Source organism: Drosophila innubila (assembly GCF_004354385.1).
Source record: "Drosophila innubila isolate TH190305 chromosome 3R unlocalized genomic scaffold, UK_Dinn_1.0 2_E_3R, whole genome shotgun sequence".
NCBI lineage: Eukaryota > Metazoa > Arthropoda > Insecta > Diptera > Drosophilidae > Drosophila > Drosophila innubila.
The window spans coordinates 16,919,170-16,938,579 of record NW_022995380.1 but is presented as its reverse complement, the minus strand read 5'-3'; the positions used below and the strand labels follow the sequence as shown (position 1 = coordinate 16,938,579).

Here is a 19,410-nt window from a genome sequence, read left to right as displayed (position 1 = left end):
GTTTAAAATGAAATGAAAGATATTGCTCTAATTGAAAAATAATAAAGATATATAATGTAAATTATGTCAATTTTATTTTATTAATGAATTTTTTTCAGTTCTAAATCTTATATTAATAAAATTTTTTGTAGAATTTCGTATTTTTTTAGAATTGTGATAGAATAGCAATTTTATCTGAGCACCCAATTGCTAATTTTGCAAGTCTAGGTACAGATATTAATATTGTTAAAATAAATATGAATATAGCTTAAGATTTTTTAAGTAGAAATACTTTTGAAGCTATTTTACTTCATAATAATTTTTAAAAATGCTGTCTACAGTTTTGAAATCAATTAATAGAAACAAAGCTAAGATCAAAATTCCAGGGTATTATATAGTCTCAAACTGTGTATATATCTCTGATTTTCTTTGAGCTGACTTTGACTTGGCAACCATAAATCAAAATGCCTTTAAACATTTGTTTGGCAACGCTTTTGATGATGCCACTGTTGATGCAACTGTTGATGCTCTTCCCTTTAAGCAAAGATACAAAGAGGGAGAGGGAGAGAGGCAGAGAGGCAGAGAGGGAGAGTGGAAGAGAGAGAGAGAGACCTTCAATGTAGGCGTCTAACAAATTGTCTTTTGCCTTTTGTGGAATGGGCGTGGGCTTGCCTTCAGATTGTGCTACACTTGCTATCATAGTTGCTATTGTTGTTGTTGCTGTGGTTGTTGTTTTTGGCTTGTTCCAATTCCCAAACACAGCTGCAATTTTTGTGTGGCAAACAATTTCACGGCTTAGACTTGACTCTTTGCCTTCTGGCCGCACTTCTCCGTTAGTTGCATTGTTTTATGTTGGCCAGATTCTCATGTCTCTGCCCCCTCCCCCATCCCCAGCGTTTGTCCAAGTGGTTGTTAGTCCGACACTTTGTCTATGTCGGCGAAAGTCTTGTCGAGCAATTGATGAACATGTTAAGTGCAGGGTGAGGGCTGGGAATTCGTTTCTGGAGCGCAATTTCTTATATTTTTTGGGAGGGAAACCGACACAAGCCAAGAGGGGAAAACAGGGCACATCTCTAAGTGTTTGTTGTGGCTCTGTGCGGGTGAGTGTGTGCCTGTGTGTGCGTGTGTGCGCCTGTGTGTGTGTGTATGTGCGTGTGCCGGGCTAGAAGTCAATTACTTGTGGCAAGGCTTTGTTTAAGTGGCTGCGAGATGAGCTGGCAGGAAGTGGAAACTGGAGCACATGTCGCTTAAAGCTATCCACTAATTCATATATAGATACCTTCTTCCATATATATGTATGTGTACATGTGTATATAGTCTATATGGATTGGAATAACCGTATGGACATGATATCATTATGCTCGAATTGGCCCAGCTAATTGTTGTTCTGTCTGTTGCCTTCTGCTAGCCAAATTCATGTATTAATTAAACGCTAAATTTAACAGAAAGCCAATTATGCTAATCAGCTTGCCAGTGCGACAGCAGTTGAGATAAGCTCACCTACACACACACAAACACACACGCGCACACAGCTATACACAAATAACACTCCATTCTACCTTAGAAGCAATGGAAACAAACCAGGGCATAGGTTGCTTCTGTGCACTGAGAGAAAATGAGGCTGTATTTTTGAATAGCCATTGCATTGCTTCTGGAGAATATGAAACATTTAGTTTTATTACTTTTTTTTTTACCAAGTATTACCACTTAAACGCTAAAGACAATTACAACTAATAGCTCCGTTTAAGTGCTCCTATTGCTTTCATCTTAATAGGCCCTCTCAAATTCTTCACATTTTTATATTTTACTTTATTAGGTTATTATTTAGTTTTCAGTGTAGGCATCGTATTGAGTCACCATCATCATTTTGATTGCCAATAAGCCACAAACGCACCCAGGGCGAGCATTATCTAAGCTCAGTCTCCCTCGGTCCCTTCTTCTACGTCCGTCTCCGCCTCTGCTTCAGCTTAACTTCTCCCACCCGCTTTTATTGTTGATTTTATTTACTGCTTCCAATTTTGTGGATAGCTTTAAATTTCTTATTAACTACAATTACAAATTAAATCAAGCCCGGGGAAGCACCAGAAATTGAGTGACGAATATGATTGCCTTTTAATACAGAGGTACAAATACTTTAAGGACATACTGTGACACAATAAATATACAATGTTGAAGTGTTTCTTAAACGGTTTGCTATTATTGGTTATTGATTCAGAGGTAGAAATACTTTTAGAGCGTTTTCTAGATACATTCATACAAATAATATACGAGATTGAAACGGTCTCTAAACAATTTGCTACTGCAATCATTTTTTAGATAGCTAAAAATGGTATTTCCTCAATTTTCTTTCTCTTTCTATATGAATTTCTCTATTATTTGTTTTATTTGAATTTTCGTATAGAATATTTGTGACTTTGCCACCTGTTTACACTTGCCTGCACTCGAGGTTCCAAGCATGCCGACAATTCTTGCTCAAATCTTTCAGCTTGCCTCGCGGTGCCTTGCTACCTGTCGTCACCTGTGCGGCACAGAAGCAGCTGTTTCTCTTGCGTCATGCGACGTCGACGGCACCGGCGTCAGGGGCAGCAGCATCTTGGCATTAAATCAAAACCACTTCCGTGCCGACTGTTGTTTTTGTCGTTGGCTGTTGTAGTTGCTGTTGTTGTAATTGGCACCGCACCCTTTCGTCACACACATGTCGACGGCTTCGGTGGTTCAGCGGTGGCAGCAACAACAACAACCACAACCAGTTTGCTGTCTCTTGCGACGAGTAAATAAAGTTGAGTTGAGAAGGGAATGAAGACGAAGGCGAAGTCGAAGGAAAAGGGGAGGACGAGTGGCTTGAGTGAACCAGCATGTAATCTGAGACTTGCAACCCCCACTTAGCAACAACTACCTGAAACCCTCACTCCAACATCCACCCCAATCCCAATCCCAACCCCAACCCCTAAACACATACAGGTCTTTAGGCAGCCCATCAAATAGCATGTGTAAACAAACGAAGACGAAAATAAAACATATAAAACCTGAAACATGGCACAAGGAACATGAAACAGGCAACAAAAGGACACCAAAAAGAAAAGGGATGTGTAGGTGGGCGGCATATCAGCATAAAGGGGTAGTCTCTGTGTGTATGTATGTATATTTGTGCTTACCATAAGCTAATTGAGGATTCTTCCATGTTGCACTCCCAAACACACACTCAATTGTCAGGTCTCTCTTTTATCTGTATACATAACTTCGCTATATACACGCTTATATTATATCTTATCTACATATGTATCTATATTTTTTTTTTATTTTCTTATTTCTGTGGGCTGTGACTCGTCGGGTATTTGCACATCATTAGTGCAGGCGGCGACTGAACTAACCAAACAAATGAGCAAAGAGCAGCTGCAGTTTATTTTATGATATGCATTTTAGATGGGAACAGAACCTTCTAAAAGTAACAGTAGTTACTCGATTAAAAAGAGACAGAGTCAGTCTGTTAAATTTCGCTTTTGAGGCGATCTAAGATTTAAATCTACAATATTCACTTCATATCAGAGTTGTGCTTTAAAGCATTATCATTAAATTTTCATTATCATTAATAAAATGAATGATAATGAAATCAGATTGCACTAGCATTGAAAGATCTACTGCTTAATGAAATGTTTCTTCATTAGCATTAAAAAATCTACTTCCAATGAAAATATTTAATGGCAAAACAAAAATTTTCATTATATGTCATAATTTCAATGCTATTTAAATTTTCTTTAAATTTTCAATGCTACTGAAATTTCATTTTCATTAGCAGTACTATTTTCAATGCTACTGAAATTTTATTTTATTGGCACTATTATTTTAAGTTCCTGTGAAATTGAATTTTAATTAACATTATTTTTTTCAATTCTAATGAAATGACCAATGCATTACAATATTAGTTAATTAATTACAACCCTGCTTCATATATGATATGTATAAGTAACTATTTTATTGTAATAGTATCTTTCACTTCTTATCGCAGCTTAGAAAAAAATTAAATTGAATATTGAAAGGTTTATGGGATGGGCAATGTCTGTCTGGTGTTGTGTTCGTGTGTGTATGTGTGTGTGTGTATGAAAAGTTGTTGAAATACATAAGTATATGTAAGACACAAACTGTTTTCGGTGAAAGGCTCTTTGCTCTGACTCTACAAAACCTCATGCTGACCACAGAAATTGTTTTTATTTTGTTGTTGTTGTTGTTGTAGTTTGTGCTCACAACGTTAAGCAGATTTCGCCTTTCGCCACAACAACAATAGCAACAATCATCCATCAACAAAGTGTAGAGCAACAATTGGCCAATAGATCGAAAAAGAAACAATTCGGTCCAACGTTCATTTGAAACAATAACAAAACTGGCAAGAAAGCAATTCATGAACAATCATCATTCATGGGGCCTGAGAGGCGCCTCCCAGTTTCAGGGGTCTCCTTTGGCCAAGCTCATAAACTTTCAAAATGTGGAAAGGCGGAGGAAATTATGTTTCCCAGGCTGAGAATCATTTCTAACCTACTGATTTGGATAAATTTGTAGATGTATCTGTGTATCTTTTAGTTTTTATCGCCAGCTGAAAGTATCTTTCGCTGCAATTGAAATTTAACTTTAAGATTTATAAATTGCCAAAACAATGCGAACGTGTTTTTTCATAGTGCTCTCTGTCTTTTCTGTTTATTTTCAGGTATGTGAATCCAAAAGCACTTCTACCAATCGAGTTATATATACTATGTAAGTAATGGTAGTTAAGTTAGCATGGAGACAGTGAGTGGAGGGATTCTAATGGGACTGGATTATTCTGAACGAAATTTTCCACCTGCTTCGGGCCAGCACAAATCCCTTCAACGCATCAAAACTTTTGTCTCTAGTCCCAGCCCGAATATTTATCTGCATAATGCTGTTTTTCTTTTTCTTTTTCTTTTGATTTTCTTTAACTTTTCCCTTGCTTTTCCTCTCTGTTTCAGTGCTTAAGTGAAGCACAACAACAACAGCAATAAATCAAACCAAATTTCCCAGTTGGATTTTCATTTTATTGCATTTACTTATTATAATAATTTTCTTTCTTTTAGTTTACTTAGTTGTTGTTGTTCTACTTTTTTTTTTGGGTTGCGTCAGCTGTTGTGTATTGTATTGTGTTGGGTGTTTGTGGGCGTGGCAATCAGCCAGTTTTAATGACTCTGCTTAGTTTTTATACCCAGTGATCGTAAATAGTGATAGAAGGGTCTAATAAATTTGTTGAACTGAGTCTAGTGCATATAATTTCGAGCAACATCAGAAATTAAATCGAAACAGCTTCATCTGTCGGTTTGTTTGTAAACTTTTTCTATTCTAGTCGAAAGTGAACAATATTTAATGAGTAAAAGCCTTAATTTTAGGGGTTTCTTCAATAGTCTGAGTTCTGCATAGATAGTGAAACGTATATAAATTTCAAATATTCTTGTTTCACGTGGTATTTTCTAGTCAGCTACTCAAAATTGTTAATATTTTTTCGGATCTCGTCTTTTTGGGTCTGTACTGCAGCTGCTTGGTCGACGGCTTCCAAATCCGAAATGTGAATGGGACGGCGAAGATAAATGCGACTGACTCTTAACTATTGTTAACCACTTTGTGCAGAAGTTTGTGCGCATTTTGGATATTAAGATAAGGCTTCCAAGTTTTGAGGGCCCAACTAAACGAGTAGCCCAGTTGAACATTGGGAGGGACAAAGGGACAGACAGCCGGGCAGATGTTCCAGATGCACAGATTCCACTCGGAAGGCAGCTCAATTGTAAATGCTCATAAAATATGGCCATTGCGTGAGAGTAACTGTTGCTTATGTGTGTGTGTGTGTGCGTGTGTGTGTGGGTCGTGTCTTAAATCGGTACAAAATGAACAACAACTATAACAAGTTTTTACAGGCAATTGTGTGCAGTGCAGCGACGTCAAGTGCGCTTTCCGCAGCTAATTGACATCATACTGAACTCATTCACATTAATTAATGACATCATCCAGAATGAATGACCGGAGGGGGTCAATCTTGAGTGGAACGTAGAGAAGAGTGCAAGATAAAATGAGCAACTGGCGGACACTGCGGCACACGCACTTTACGCTTAATTTGACGCAATTTCCACAGCCTCCACATAATCATCATCAGCATCATTTTGTTGGTAGATACTTCTACTCACATTGAGTTGAGTTTGACTTAAATTGAGTTGAGTTGTTGAGTTGACTCGAGTTGAGTTCCATCTTCAATTTCTTATTTTATTTGACAAACATTTATGTGCATGATTCAATTGACTTGAGCTTTATTAACCACAAATTATCCTCAACTTTGACAGCACTTTAAAGTTTATTCTCAAATTGGCACCTACACACAATCTGTGTATCTCTCTCTTATTTGTTTTTTCCAAAAAATAGATTCATATTTCCCAAAAGCCAAATTGTGGTCAGCAAAGTTAACGAACATGTTTTGCAATATTGCCGTTAGCCTTTCGTTGTCTGTCTTTTGCATATTTGTGGTTATCAGCAATTGGTGAAATTTTTGTTGGATTTAATGGGAAAATTTTTGAACTAAATGAAAATGGAAACAAAATTAAAGAATAGATCATAAAAGAGAAAAGATGTTTGATTGTTATTAAGAAATTATAGTTCACTTTGGCACAGATTTCTGATAAAATTATACATTTGGTCTTTCTAATAATAATCGATTCCAATTTTACGATACTAAAAAACAGAAATGACTGACGTTAAGTTAAATACGAGTATTTCCAACAAAACACATTTAAATCAAAGTCTTGAAATTTAATTTGACAATCTTTTTGGAATTTCTCTGTAACTCTTTCTTTAAGGAAATTTGCAATCCTCCTGAGAAATTCAGTTTAGCCTTTGCATGTAATAAAATTAAATAAAATACATTGGAGAGGGAAACCACAAAGTGCTCAACTGGTGGATAGATTGTTGCTGTCGTCATTGGGTCCTTGTGTTTATGCAAATAATTGAGTGGCGAGTTGACAGTTTTGTTGACTCTGTGACGTCTTCTCTTAGCTTGAATTGTCAATGAGGCTTTGGGCTTTGCAATTTTAATTGGATTCTCTGAGCAGCTGCACTGTTAAATAAGATGAGAGTGTGAGATTTACTGGCCCACAGAGGATTACCTACAAGTAACTCTGCTAACACAAAACTGAGTTGTGAGTAAATTGTTCCAAAAAGCATTTCCATGTTGACGAAAACAGAAAAAAGAGTAGCAGATATAAAGCATTTCCATGCGGTATTACAAGAGATTTAATTGAAAATGAGTGACCTGACCCTTGACACTGAACCTGAGCACCAAAAGCGTTAACCCAGCCAATAACTCTCGTGTCAGAGCAGTGACTCTTTCTTCCCCTCCCTCCGCTCCTACACTCAGTCTGCAACTTTCCCAAGTTCTTTTGCTGTTGGCCTTTCTCTCTGTTGGCTGCCGCTTTAATTATGCAAAATTAACGTTAATTAATCTCGGTTGGAACAATAACAAAATAAGCAAGTGAGAAATTAAAATGAAAAAGAAAATGAAACACATTCTAAAAAATTTAAGCTAGCTCTAGGCAAGCTTACTAGACTCAATGGACGACTGAGAAATACTCTATATGTCATTAAATGAATTGAAGAATTCGCTGAGCTGAATGTGGTAATTAGATATATATGGTATTCAGAATATTTGGTACCACTCTTTAATAAAAACCATAAACAATTTTAATTCCATTTTGTGTCCTTTATGCTAACCTATCTTAACATATTTATTTTTATAGGGTATAGAAATACATTCAAAATTCATGTTAGAGGCTTTGCTGGTGGATTTTGATAATTCCCAGTGTGTCACGTTGAGTTTTGAAATTTGTACAAATTTGCCAGAGATGAAAATTTATGGCAAATGCTAATGGAGCTCACTGAATTTAATGGCTGTTCATAGTTAGCCCGTCAGGAGGTGACATATCATCAGATATGTTTATATAAATATTTGCTTGTACATAGAGACTGACATCTACAATATTTGAATTGTTTCGTTTGACGTTGATGTTGATGATGATTTGTCAATTTGTTGTGTGTGTACTTAGATTGTCAGTCTTAATGTTATTGTTCTGTATGCACATGACATAAATAGCAAAATCAATGACTAAATCAACCACATTTCAGCAACAATTCGACTACGAAATAACATATATATTGTATCAAACGTGTGATTCACTTGCGGTCTAGTGCGACTCTGAGTACATGGCTTACGAGTACCGCTACTCAATCTGAGAGAGGCCATGGGAAAGCATGCCAAATGTGGCAAAACATACGATCTAACAATATACAAACCACAAAGCAGCTATTGAAACGCTTGTCGAGGAGCTTACGAAGGCTGATTGAAGTTCAGCTGTAAATGTGACTCCCCCGAGCTGCCCCTTTGCCCCCCCTGCCACCTCCGCCACTCTTGCCACTGCCTCTCTCTTCCACTCTCCCACTATCCATTCAACACAATCGATTGTTATGATGGCTATTGAGTTGTTGCTATTTATAGCGATCCGAAAATAAGTAGGAAGGAGTGGCAATGAAGCAGATTCGACCGTGATATACCCTGTAATGCAAAAAGTTATAGAAAGTTGGTCACATTGATGTCTTCAATGACTAGTTAGAGGGTTTCATTACTATATCAAAAATATATTGAAGTAAAATGCATAGAAATTAATGTCTAATTTGAAAATATCTCTTAGATTAATTGTAACATATACTTTGTCAATTTTCTATATAAAAGATTCAAACAAATGTACCATACTACACCTCTTAGAACCAAAAGATCAGGGTATTGACATTACAAATCTCTGCATATCGGCCACCTTTCCCTTGACTACACATCGTGCCGAGAAAGTCCCAAGCTTCAGCTTTAGCTTCATATCCAGCTCAAGCTCAAGCTCTAGCTGACTGTTTTGTTGAACTTTTGAACTAGTTTCGCACACAGAGAAGTCAACTTAGTGAGCTCCATTCGAATCTTTCATTCAATCTCCGCATGAGTTTTACATTTTCACATCTTTCTCTGCCTCTCGACCATTTTCGTTAGACGTCTATTACATTAATGGCCACAATTGCCGTGAGTGAGCACGTCCATTCAGCTATCTGTATCTGTATCTTTGTCTGTATCTGTATCTATATCAATGTATCTTTCAAACGTACTTAAATTCATGATTTATGGGGCGCACTCTCGACATGGCAACGGTTATAGGTAAATATTACTATCAGTTTTGCCAGATAAGCTGCAGATACAGTTATAGATATTCTGGCGCGTTTCATATAATTAAAAGCTATGGATGTTTACAAATTACATAGCACAATACCTACTGGTAAAAGATTGAAGTACTGATTTATAGATACAGAATATACACACATAAGCACCAATGCTTATCGGATATACGGATTAAAGCATACCTTCTAATGATTCATCGCTATTTATTGTATACTCTTATGATTTAATACAATTAATAAATAATTAAAAGAAGAAATAATTGCGATTACTTTGCGGATTTATAGATATTAAAATACTTCCTGATTATACTAAAAAAATATATTTAGCTTATTTCATTGAATGATTGCTCAGTAACTAATTTTATGAGTAGGTATCTATATTGTTCTTTTCCGTCCAAATTTTGTTAGCGTCTTTTGCTTGAATATACTTAACGATTATGCATTAGGTGAATCGAAATGCATTAAGTGAGATTGACAGCACCAGAAGCAGGAGAATCACAATGGCAAATATTCAGCACAAAGTGAACTATCATTTATTGATTGCATGCTAGACATTTGAAAGTATCTAATGAAAAAAAAAGAACTCACAAAAATAAACATATCTCTGATTACATTTATTCGCGAAAAGAAAGATTCAAAGTCAATGGCTGATTGAGCCCAGAAGTTTTGCTGTTCGCTGGGAAATTAAATAGAAAGCCCTGCGAGACGCCAAAGACCAGAGAACGAAGAACACACACACACACACACACACACACATACAAATAAAAAGAAAGAGAGACGTAGACTGGGGCTCAACCTACTTACCTAGTCGAGTGTCTGCATGTTTGTGCATTGAATATGCCGTGGATAATAAAACCAGCAGCAATAAAGCGAGGGAAGGCGGCTGGGCGTGGCTTACTACCCTCACTAAATGTGTGTGTGTGTGTGTGCTACATGGCGTATGATGGATTTATGTTTAAGTTGCGTGCAAGCAACTTAATGGATTTTGTAATTTTCAAAAAACGCTCAAACTTAACGGAAGGCCGTTGTAGACAAGGGGGCAGCTGAGGCAAGTCACGTTGCCAGAACTTTGGTAGCAAAACGCAAACTATCTTTCAGATACAAGTTACTTGAAGTGCTCGTGCTCGTGCTTGTGCTCGTGCTTGCGCTTGTGCTAAAACTCGTACATACTCATAGATGCCACTTGGAATGGCTTGGCAGTCACACAAACAGAGACCCAGCTAAGAGCTGGAGAATTGGAGCATGCCCAAGTTATAAAAAATGTTTCTTGAGCATCGCATATTAAATATGCGCATATAAGCATAGCAACCAAACTGAGCCTTAGTTTGGCGCCGAGGTGAGGTTGCAAGAGGAGCTGAATTGAGTTGAACTGCTGCTCGGTTAAGACAACAGCAACAAGCAACAGCAAAACATTTTAATACCAAAACATTGAGACAAACGAAACTATTGAATTGAAGTCGAAACTTGAATACGCTATAAAAGATTTTTTCTATGTTATAAATGTGCATAAAATATTAAATATTTATTTAACTGTGCAATCAAGCTATTAATTTAATAATGAAAATATTGACAACTTTATAGCTTGAATGCTACAAGAGTCCTAAAAACTATTCAATGTGTTGCCTTTATTTAAAACTTCTCTGATAAAAAGCATAGAATATAAAATTTTTTTGAAATTTTGAATAAAGTTAGCTTTAAATCATACAACATTTGTCATAACTGCTTCACAAAAATTGTTAGTCAGCATACCCCATTCGACTGTCTATGAACAGAGTATAAAACTGTCTGCTCGTAACAAAGTCAGTGTGAAGAAAAGATGGCCAGGCTTATTAAATATTAATTACGAGTATGATACAAACGTGAGGCACAAAGCGATGCGCAGCAGCAATAACAATAACAATAACAAGCAACAGTCAACATCCGACAGTCGACAGTCGACATTCAAGAGCAACATTTATGGCCAAAACCACTTTAAGTGTGAAGCCACTGGGCGGTGCCATCTCCTAGGAAATCGCAGTTGTATCCACAGCTCAGAATTTGGACATAGATAAAAACTAGCTAGAGGCTAGAGACAGGCTATCTATGGATTGTGGAGGGACTAGAGGTCAAAATGAGGGGATACAGATCACGTGGGTTTATCTGTTGCCATTAGCAATGCTAATTGTGGTTGCTTTGGTTGTTGTTCTCGTTGCTGTTGTTGTTACTGTCACTGCAATTGACAATTGTTAGATGACTAAAAAAAACTGCTGACAAGTGATCCGCAATCTGCGAACCAAAATCATCTTTATTTTTATGGCAGCTGAAAAACTTGTTTACAATTATCATCATCATCATCATCACCATGTTCGTAATGATGTTGTATACGTGGGCGTGCATGGATTAGCGTGTGTTTCCAAACTATAGACGAGTGTGTATCTATTACAATAGAGATCTATCTGCTTAGCTCGCCAGTTGGTTGATTTGCATGAAACGAGAGCTGAAACAAAGCTGAAGGCGTGCCACAGACCCAATTTCCAGAATCGTGTGGCAATTATGGACAACCACCAGAAGGGAGCCACTCGATTGACTGAAAAGCTAGACATGGAAATTGGCATTTGATTTAACTTGAGGCCAACCAAAAAGTTCAATTAGAAATTGGTTTAGTGAATTTAACTTTTGCTCCAGTTTCTATTTCTGTATCCAACATTTACGACGACCCTCCTCTGGTTTGCTGAGGCGTGGCAGATTTGGAGGTCTGGCTTTGGGGCTTGCGTTGTATCAACAGTAAATCGCATTTGTCATTATAAAAATTACATTTAATTATATTTGTTTTATGCCAACATCAACAAAAAAACGCGCCCAACTTCCGTTCAAATGTTTTGTTTAGAAAATGTAAAAAAGCAAAACAAAGCCAAAATGGAAGTCGATTTGAGAGAGGAGACTTTGCTGTGAGCTCAGCAAAGCGTGCGGGAAATTCATTAGCAATATTTATGACTAGTTGTTGTTGTACATAGATTTAAGCTATACTTTTAAATATTTTCTGAGTAATTTCCATGGCAGACGGCAATAACGATAATGCTTGTTGTTGTCGAAGCTATTGTTAGAATTTGTTACGCTATTGCTATTGTTGTAGTTTTGTTTGTGTAAGCAAATGTTGTTATTGTTTTATCACTGCTGTGCAAATTTCACAGTACATGCATAACAGAAATAATAGAAGCAACAAAAAATTGGCAATGGAAAGATGTTGAAAAATAAAAATAATAATATCCTAAAAGAGAGTACAAATATATATTAAGAGTTGGAGTTAAAAATTACTTAGCAAACTGTAATTGGAATAAATAATAATAAAAAATATAAATATATTACTTTAAAGTACTAATGAACACATTCCTTAATGGTTTTGCAAGTCATATAATAAATTGTTAATAATTTGTGGTTAGCAGATATGTTGTTTTTTTTTTTTTGTTTGAAGCTATTCAAGTTTGCTTTTGGGTATTGACATAAACAGATACAAGTATTATAGAATTTTTAGAATAATCACAAAAACACGATAATTTATACTTAACTGATAAAACATTTTAAGAATAAATTCTTGATAAATAAATACATTTTTAGAAAATATAAATACTATTAACAATTTAAATAAAATAAGTGTGATAAAAAGCTTACATAAATTTATTTATATAATCGATTAATTAGTTTAACCTTTTAAACTTTTTAATACAAATTTATTTAGATTGCAATGCCGAATAGAACTCACTCTACATTTGTAGTTTTAATTTAATTTTCTGCCAAAATCTTTCCAAGGAAACAGTAATTTGACCTGTATCCCTTTGCGGAATTTACAGTTATTCCCATAAATCCCATTTACAATCGGTATAGTTAATTGTTTGGCACAAAAATCGATGGCATTTATAGGCGTATACGCAAAGTTGGCCTATTAATATAAAATTGGCAGCATTTTAGCCATAAATCTAAAGCACATCGTTGGCATATTTAAATATTGGTCGTATTGTGTGGTGCTTTTGTATTTATATTAATTATAAATCGCTTGGAATTAGTAGCAGCTGACAACTATTTAGCATAAGCCCACAATCTCCTCCAAACCACAAATATCTGATCGATATTAAATTTGAATTATGATTAGCACGCGTTGTCTGTAATTAACTCAAGTGTTGCCCCAGTCGCATCCTGTTATAGCTGCCACAAATTGTGCGTGGAGCATGTCCTTAAATGTTGCCAAGCTGTTGCCGTTAAATATTACAAGTTAGAGGGGGGGAAGGTGAAGAGTTGCCCTCTGGCCTCGCTTCGTTTGTTGTCTGCATAATTTGTCATATTCATAGTGTGGCGATAGTTCGCATCTAAGATACATGACAATGCCAACCAACAGATACAGATACAAATACATTTACACTTACATCTACAGATAGATGTATGGAATGAGATACAGATACCACACTGAAGCGTCGGTGGCGACACCGTGTGTCGTGTGTCGTCCTTATTGCTTGCCTGGCGCCATTATAATCCGCATTCATAGCCCTGTTTGTAGTTTGAGTATGAGTATGAGCACTCGTATTGTACTCAAATATGTATGTGCATATATTGTACTCGATACTTGTATGCATGAGTATGATATCTTTCTGCGGGATCTGAGCTTTAGTTATGTGCATATTTTTGTGGCAAACGTTTGTAATACAATTTCGGTTTGTTGTCAGCTCAATTTTCAAGTTGTTTCACATACACTCATATGTTGTCTGTGTGTGTGTATTCGATTTACTGTGTGTCTGTCTATCTGACTGTATCTTCGTTCATTTGTTTATTTGTTGGTTTATTTGCCTTGCGGTTGTATTCAACTGTATTCAGATTCTTTTCTTGACTGCGCAGTGGAGTTTCCAGCAGCTGTGACTACTGATTCCTCGTTGCGATAACTGAAAGCGAAAAACAAGCTAAATACATACACAAATACACAGCAAGAAATTATCTATTCTCTGACCGACCTACACAATTTGCATCTTCTTCATTTTTTCTATTTTTTCTATTCAACTTCCTCTTCTATCACAAGCTTGCTCTTTGTTCTATTATTATTGTACAATTAGTGTGTGTTCAAGTCGAGTTCACAAACCAAAAGTCATTCAAAAAAATTGTTTCAAGTTAAATAGGAAAATGAGCTTAGCTATTTATGGAAAGTATTTTTTTTAAATACTAAGAAGAAATGTAGTTGATGAAATATACCAAATATATTTTCTATTGCAAACTATGATTAAACATAATAGTAATAGATTCTCAATAAAATAGATTTGATAATTTTGAATTGAGAAATAACTATATGGATAGGAAAAATAAAATAGGAAATTTAGTTAAATTGATTCAGAGCTTTTAAAATTTGAACTGAATCTGGATTTGTTGGAAGTACTTCAATTTCCTATGCTTTTTTACTTTATGATCAAGCTCTATTTCTATTTATTAAAAGTGTTTAAATTAAAAAATGAACTAGTTTCCGTAGATCTGACTAGTTGCAAGTAATTTTACTCGGCTGTATTTTCTGAGATTTGTAAAAACAATATAAAAATGAAATTCGATGTTCTTGTTAATTGCTTGTGGAATCTTCGAGTCGAGTTGCAGTTGGGTTATATAAAAGTACGGAAACTTTATGGCATATCTCCAGTTTCTCAGTTAATTTGTTTATTTTTATTCGATGGTAGTGACAAGTTAAGATACTCAAATTTCTTTCACTGTGCTTTTATTTCTATTGAGCTGTCATCGTATTTGCTCTTGAATTATGCAGCGTTTTCAGGCGCCCCAAACACACGGATTTCTCTCCCCCTTCCCGCCATTTCCCTTAGCCATCACCCTAATTGGCGGATGTGTAAGCATTTGCATTATGTTGAATAAATTTACCAGTATTTTGACAATATTGAAATGTTATTTGCATATGTGAATTTCACAACACATTTCCACAACAACCGCTAGAGAGAGCAGGACAAATATTATTATTTATTAAAGAAGCCAATATTAACAAAGTTTTCTGTTTGTTGCAGGTTAACTGAGTCGCCAACATAGCCAACTACCAGAACCAGACCCTGTTGGGCAGCCATCACCATCTGCTCCACATCGCCGAACCGCAACTGCAACTGCTGCCCGCAGTGACGACAACAACGACGCCGACGCCGACGCTGACGCCAACAACACAGCAACCAGTATCCATAGTACCCAATTTGAATACACAGAGTCCACTAACACTAACACACACAACATACCTACAACAACAACAGCAGCATCAACAGCAGCAACAACAACAAGAACAACACCAGCGGCAAGTGTTCGAAAAAGCCATCACCATTTCGTCGATTGCGATTAAACGCAGGCCGACGCTGCCGCAAACGCCAGCGAGTGCCCCACAGGTGTTGTCGCCGTCGCCCAAACGCCAGTGCGCCGCCGCCGTTTCGGTGCTGCCCGTGCCAGCAGCAGCAGTTGCCGCACCAGCTGCCCATCTGCAGTACGCTAGCTCGCCGGCAGCAGCAGCAGCCGCCGCCGCCGCAGCAGCAGCAGCAGCACTCAAAGGTCATCAGTTGAGCTTTGCACATCCCACACAGTTTGCGGCCGCCGTTGCCGCGCACCACCAGCAACAGCAACAGCAGCAGCAGCAGCAACAACAACAGCAGCAGCAACAAGTCGCCTACGCAGTCGCTGCATCACAACAACAGGCAGTCCATACACACCAGCAACATCATCATCAACAGCAGCAGCAGCAACAGCAACAACAACAACAGCAGCAACAACAGCGTATAGTTCAGTTCAATCAGGCGGCCGCCGCCGCTGCATTGCTCAATCAGCATCTACAGCAATCGGCCGTTGCAGCTGCCGCTGCACATCAGCAACAGCAGCAGCACGTGGCGGTGCTGCAGCAGCAGACACCTGCCCATTACAGTGGTTATCAGCTGCGACACGCCCACACAGCTTACGCTCCACAACAGCAACATATTGTGCTGAGCAACAGCAACAAGCAGCACCAGCAACAGCAAAGCATTAGCAGCAACAGCAACAGCAGCACAGCGGCAACTGCAACTGTAGCAGCAGTGAGCAGTGCGCTAAGTGTTACCACAGCAACACCAACAGCCGCAACCACCAACACCAGCAACACCAGCAACACCACCAACAGCAGCTCCCCGGGCAGCTCCACGCACGAGTCGCAGTCTCACGAATCCGCGTCAATTTCAGCGCCGACGACTCCCTCGCCGGCTGGCAGCATCAGTGCCGTCGCGGCCACAGCAGCAACAACAGTCGTTACCAGCGATAGCAACAACAACAACACAACAGCAACTACAACTACAAACGGCAACAGCAGAGACGCCAGCAGCATAATGGAAAATCAGATGGCACTCGCCCCATTGGGACTCTCACAGAGCATGGACTCCGTGAACACCGCCAGCAATGAGGAAGAGGTGAGTTTACCAAATGAAATTTTATTTCATTTTTTGTTGTAGTTGCTGTTCTGGCTGCAACATTGCACGCGGCCAATAGACAGCTTGGGGATTACGGCAAAAGAATAAGAACCTTTGGCAATGCTAGAAAAACTACAGTACGCGACGCTATTTTCAATGAAATCATAATCGAATAACGACAATATATTGTTCGAGTAATCCTAAAACCGATCAAAAGAAGAATTGGAGGGATAAATATTGCAGTTTGACAAAGTTGATTTTGCTCAAATTATAAGAATTGAGTAGTTGAAATAGCTTAAGGGGAATACTCTTAGCAATACAATTAAAATTAAACTCTCAGTGCCATAGTAAATGCTCTTCCTGGACTTTCAACTACTTATCATTACACTATCGTAACTAAACTGATTCGTATAAATTTTTTGTATTGTTTTTCTTATTTTTTATTTCTTTGGAAACATTTAGTCTTTTGTCTGAAAACTGAAACCATTTTCATTTGAAATTTCATTTTAATGATTTTCTATTTCGGGGACTATAAAAATCTGTTGTTTTTAATTACAAATTTAAGTTGCAGGCATACACTATCAATTTATTGTACTAATTAATAACATTTGTAGTTATTATATTTTTAAACCTGGAAATGGTATTGGATATCATATTTTTAGTGGTTTAACATGGCTGCCATGTTTTGTTCAACTTTATTTGAGTGTCGAACATAAAGCCAATTTGAGAAAAAAAAACCAAAGCAAACAGATTTATGATCGATATATCAAGTGCAAGTGTATTTACCAGCACACACACACACACACACAGACATCAGTCAGGCAGCCAAGCAATGCGAATCTCAATGCCACTTGCAACATGCCACTTGGCACTTTCATGTGTGGAGCTGCTGCGTGCGCTACATCAACTGGCAACTCGGGCGTGAGGATTTTGTGGCTCGGCTTTTGTTTTTGCATCGTTTTTATTTTACTTTTATTTTTTTTTTTTTTTGTATGGTTTGGATCATTGCGAAATAAAAGAAATCGCTGCAGAATCAACCCCTTATCGTCCTACCCATTATAAGTGAGCTTGTGCAGCAGGCGAAGATGGGGCAAGAATGGGAGGAGGGGGGACTGCAGCCTTCGGTTTAACTTACTTTTGATTATGCGCCTTGTCTTATGCCACACATTTTTCATGCTGCTTCTTTTTTGACATGGCGACGGCTTCCTGTGAGGCGTAATCCAACGGCACGTGCCGAGCACCATCTTCACCTCCCCCAACCAAAATGTGCATATGCATGTGTTTGTGTGTTTGCTTGTGTGTGTGTGTATGTGTGTTTGTATTTGTCTCTGCTTATGTCAAGTGCTACGTGGCCTTTCTTTAAGCAGGCAAAGAGAGCTCAAACTAAAGTCAAAGCATTCAGAGGCAGCACAGCGAATTTATTCCTTCTCTTCATCCTTGGCAAGGATTCCTTGGACTGCTTTCGCCTTTGCCTTTACACAAATGCAAGCGATGCGTTAAATTTGATTTTATCCTTGATGCATAATATTTTTGTTCCTCTTGTTCCATTTTGTGTTGCCCTCAACCTTTGCCCTGATTATGTTTCTCAAATATTTATGATGCCCGCACGGGATTTTCAACTACATTTATTTAAAGGCTCAACTAACAGCCCCTCCGCCTCTCACACTAGCACAACTGCATTTTTCAAATGCAGCAACAACAACAAGTACCAACTTTGGCCCAAATTCCCTGTCTGCAAGTCGATTTTACCCTCTCTTCATTCATATCTCCCCGGTTACAGCCATAGTAAATTGCATTTAACTCTCGCCCCAAAATGCGCATTAAAAATGCATCAATCACGTGCCTCCAGTTTGGGTCTGCAGTTGGAATTGCCGAAAGTGGAGCGAAAGATAAAGATGAGAGCATGAAAATGAATAATATTTGCAGTGAGAATGCGGAATAACTCATCCAACTGTCACTTAAATTAATCAAAATAAATACGAGTATATATGAGCCCAAATTCGAGAAATATGGCGACAAAAAGTTACACGGAAAAAAAAGTAGAGCAATTCAGCAAAAAAAAAACAAATCTAAAACGATAATAATTACAATAAAATCTTATAAAAATCAAGTAGAATAATATGTGATATAGAAGTTGGCGAAAAAATTCAATATTAAAAAAATATATATATAAATAATCATTAGATTTGTTTAAAGTTAAAATATTTTAGGACCGAATTAGTCTAGTTTATAGCTGCAATATTTAATATTACCAATGATTTTGATTTAATTAAAAGTCAGTTATGCTGAATGTCAACTTCTTGCTAAATTATGGTCTGCATAATTGTTGAATTTATGAATATATTTTTATTCACAGATTTATTTGTGTTTGTTTTTTTTATGTTGTGTACTTAGTTCATTATTATTTGTTATTTTATTATTTGCTATTCATTATTATTTATATTGTATTTATTTTGAACTGTGTGCTTGCGGCAAATCGTTGTTTCCAGCTGCAATTAAGTCGTCGACCTGGCCAATAGCTTGACTCTCTGCCCCTTCTCACATTCCTCTTTATATTTATTTCTGTCTCTTTCACCTGTCTCACCTTTTTTCTTTGCGGCTCAGCCTGCAACTCTGCGAAATACTTTATTTGTATTTATGAATGTCTGTGTCTGGCTATGTAATAAGCTCTCTCTTCATTCTCTCTCTTTATCTCACTTGCTGCCTGCATATGTGTTAGTGTGTGTGAGTTGATCTGCATAAATAATTGATAAGTCAA

General features: G+C 37.3%; 1 protein-coding gene across 1 annotated transcript in view; it reads left to right on the top strand.

Moving 5' to 3' along the window:
* LOC117792707 (protein couch potato) overlaps positions 1-19,410 on the top strand; it is a 71,622-nt gene that overhangs the window by 381 nt on the left and 51,831 nt on the right. The window contains 1 exon segment of the mRNA XM_034632939.1: positions 15,259-16,652. Coding sequence (XP_034488830.1) covers positions 15,259-16,652 — 1,394 coding nt within the window.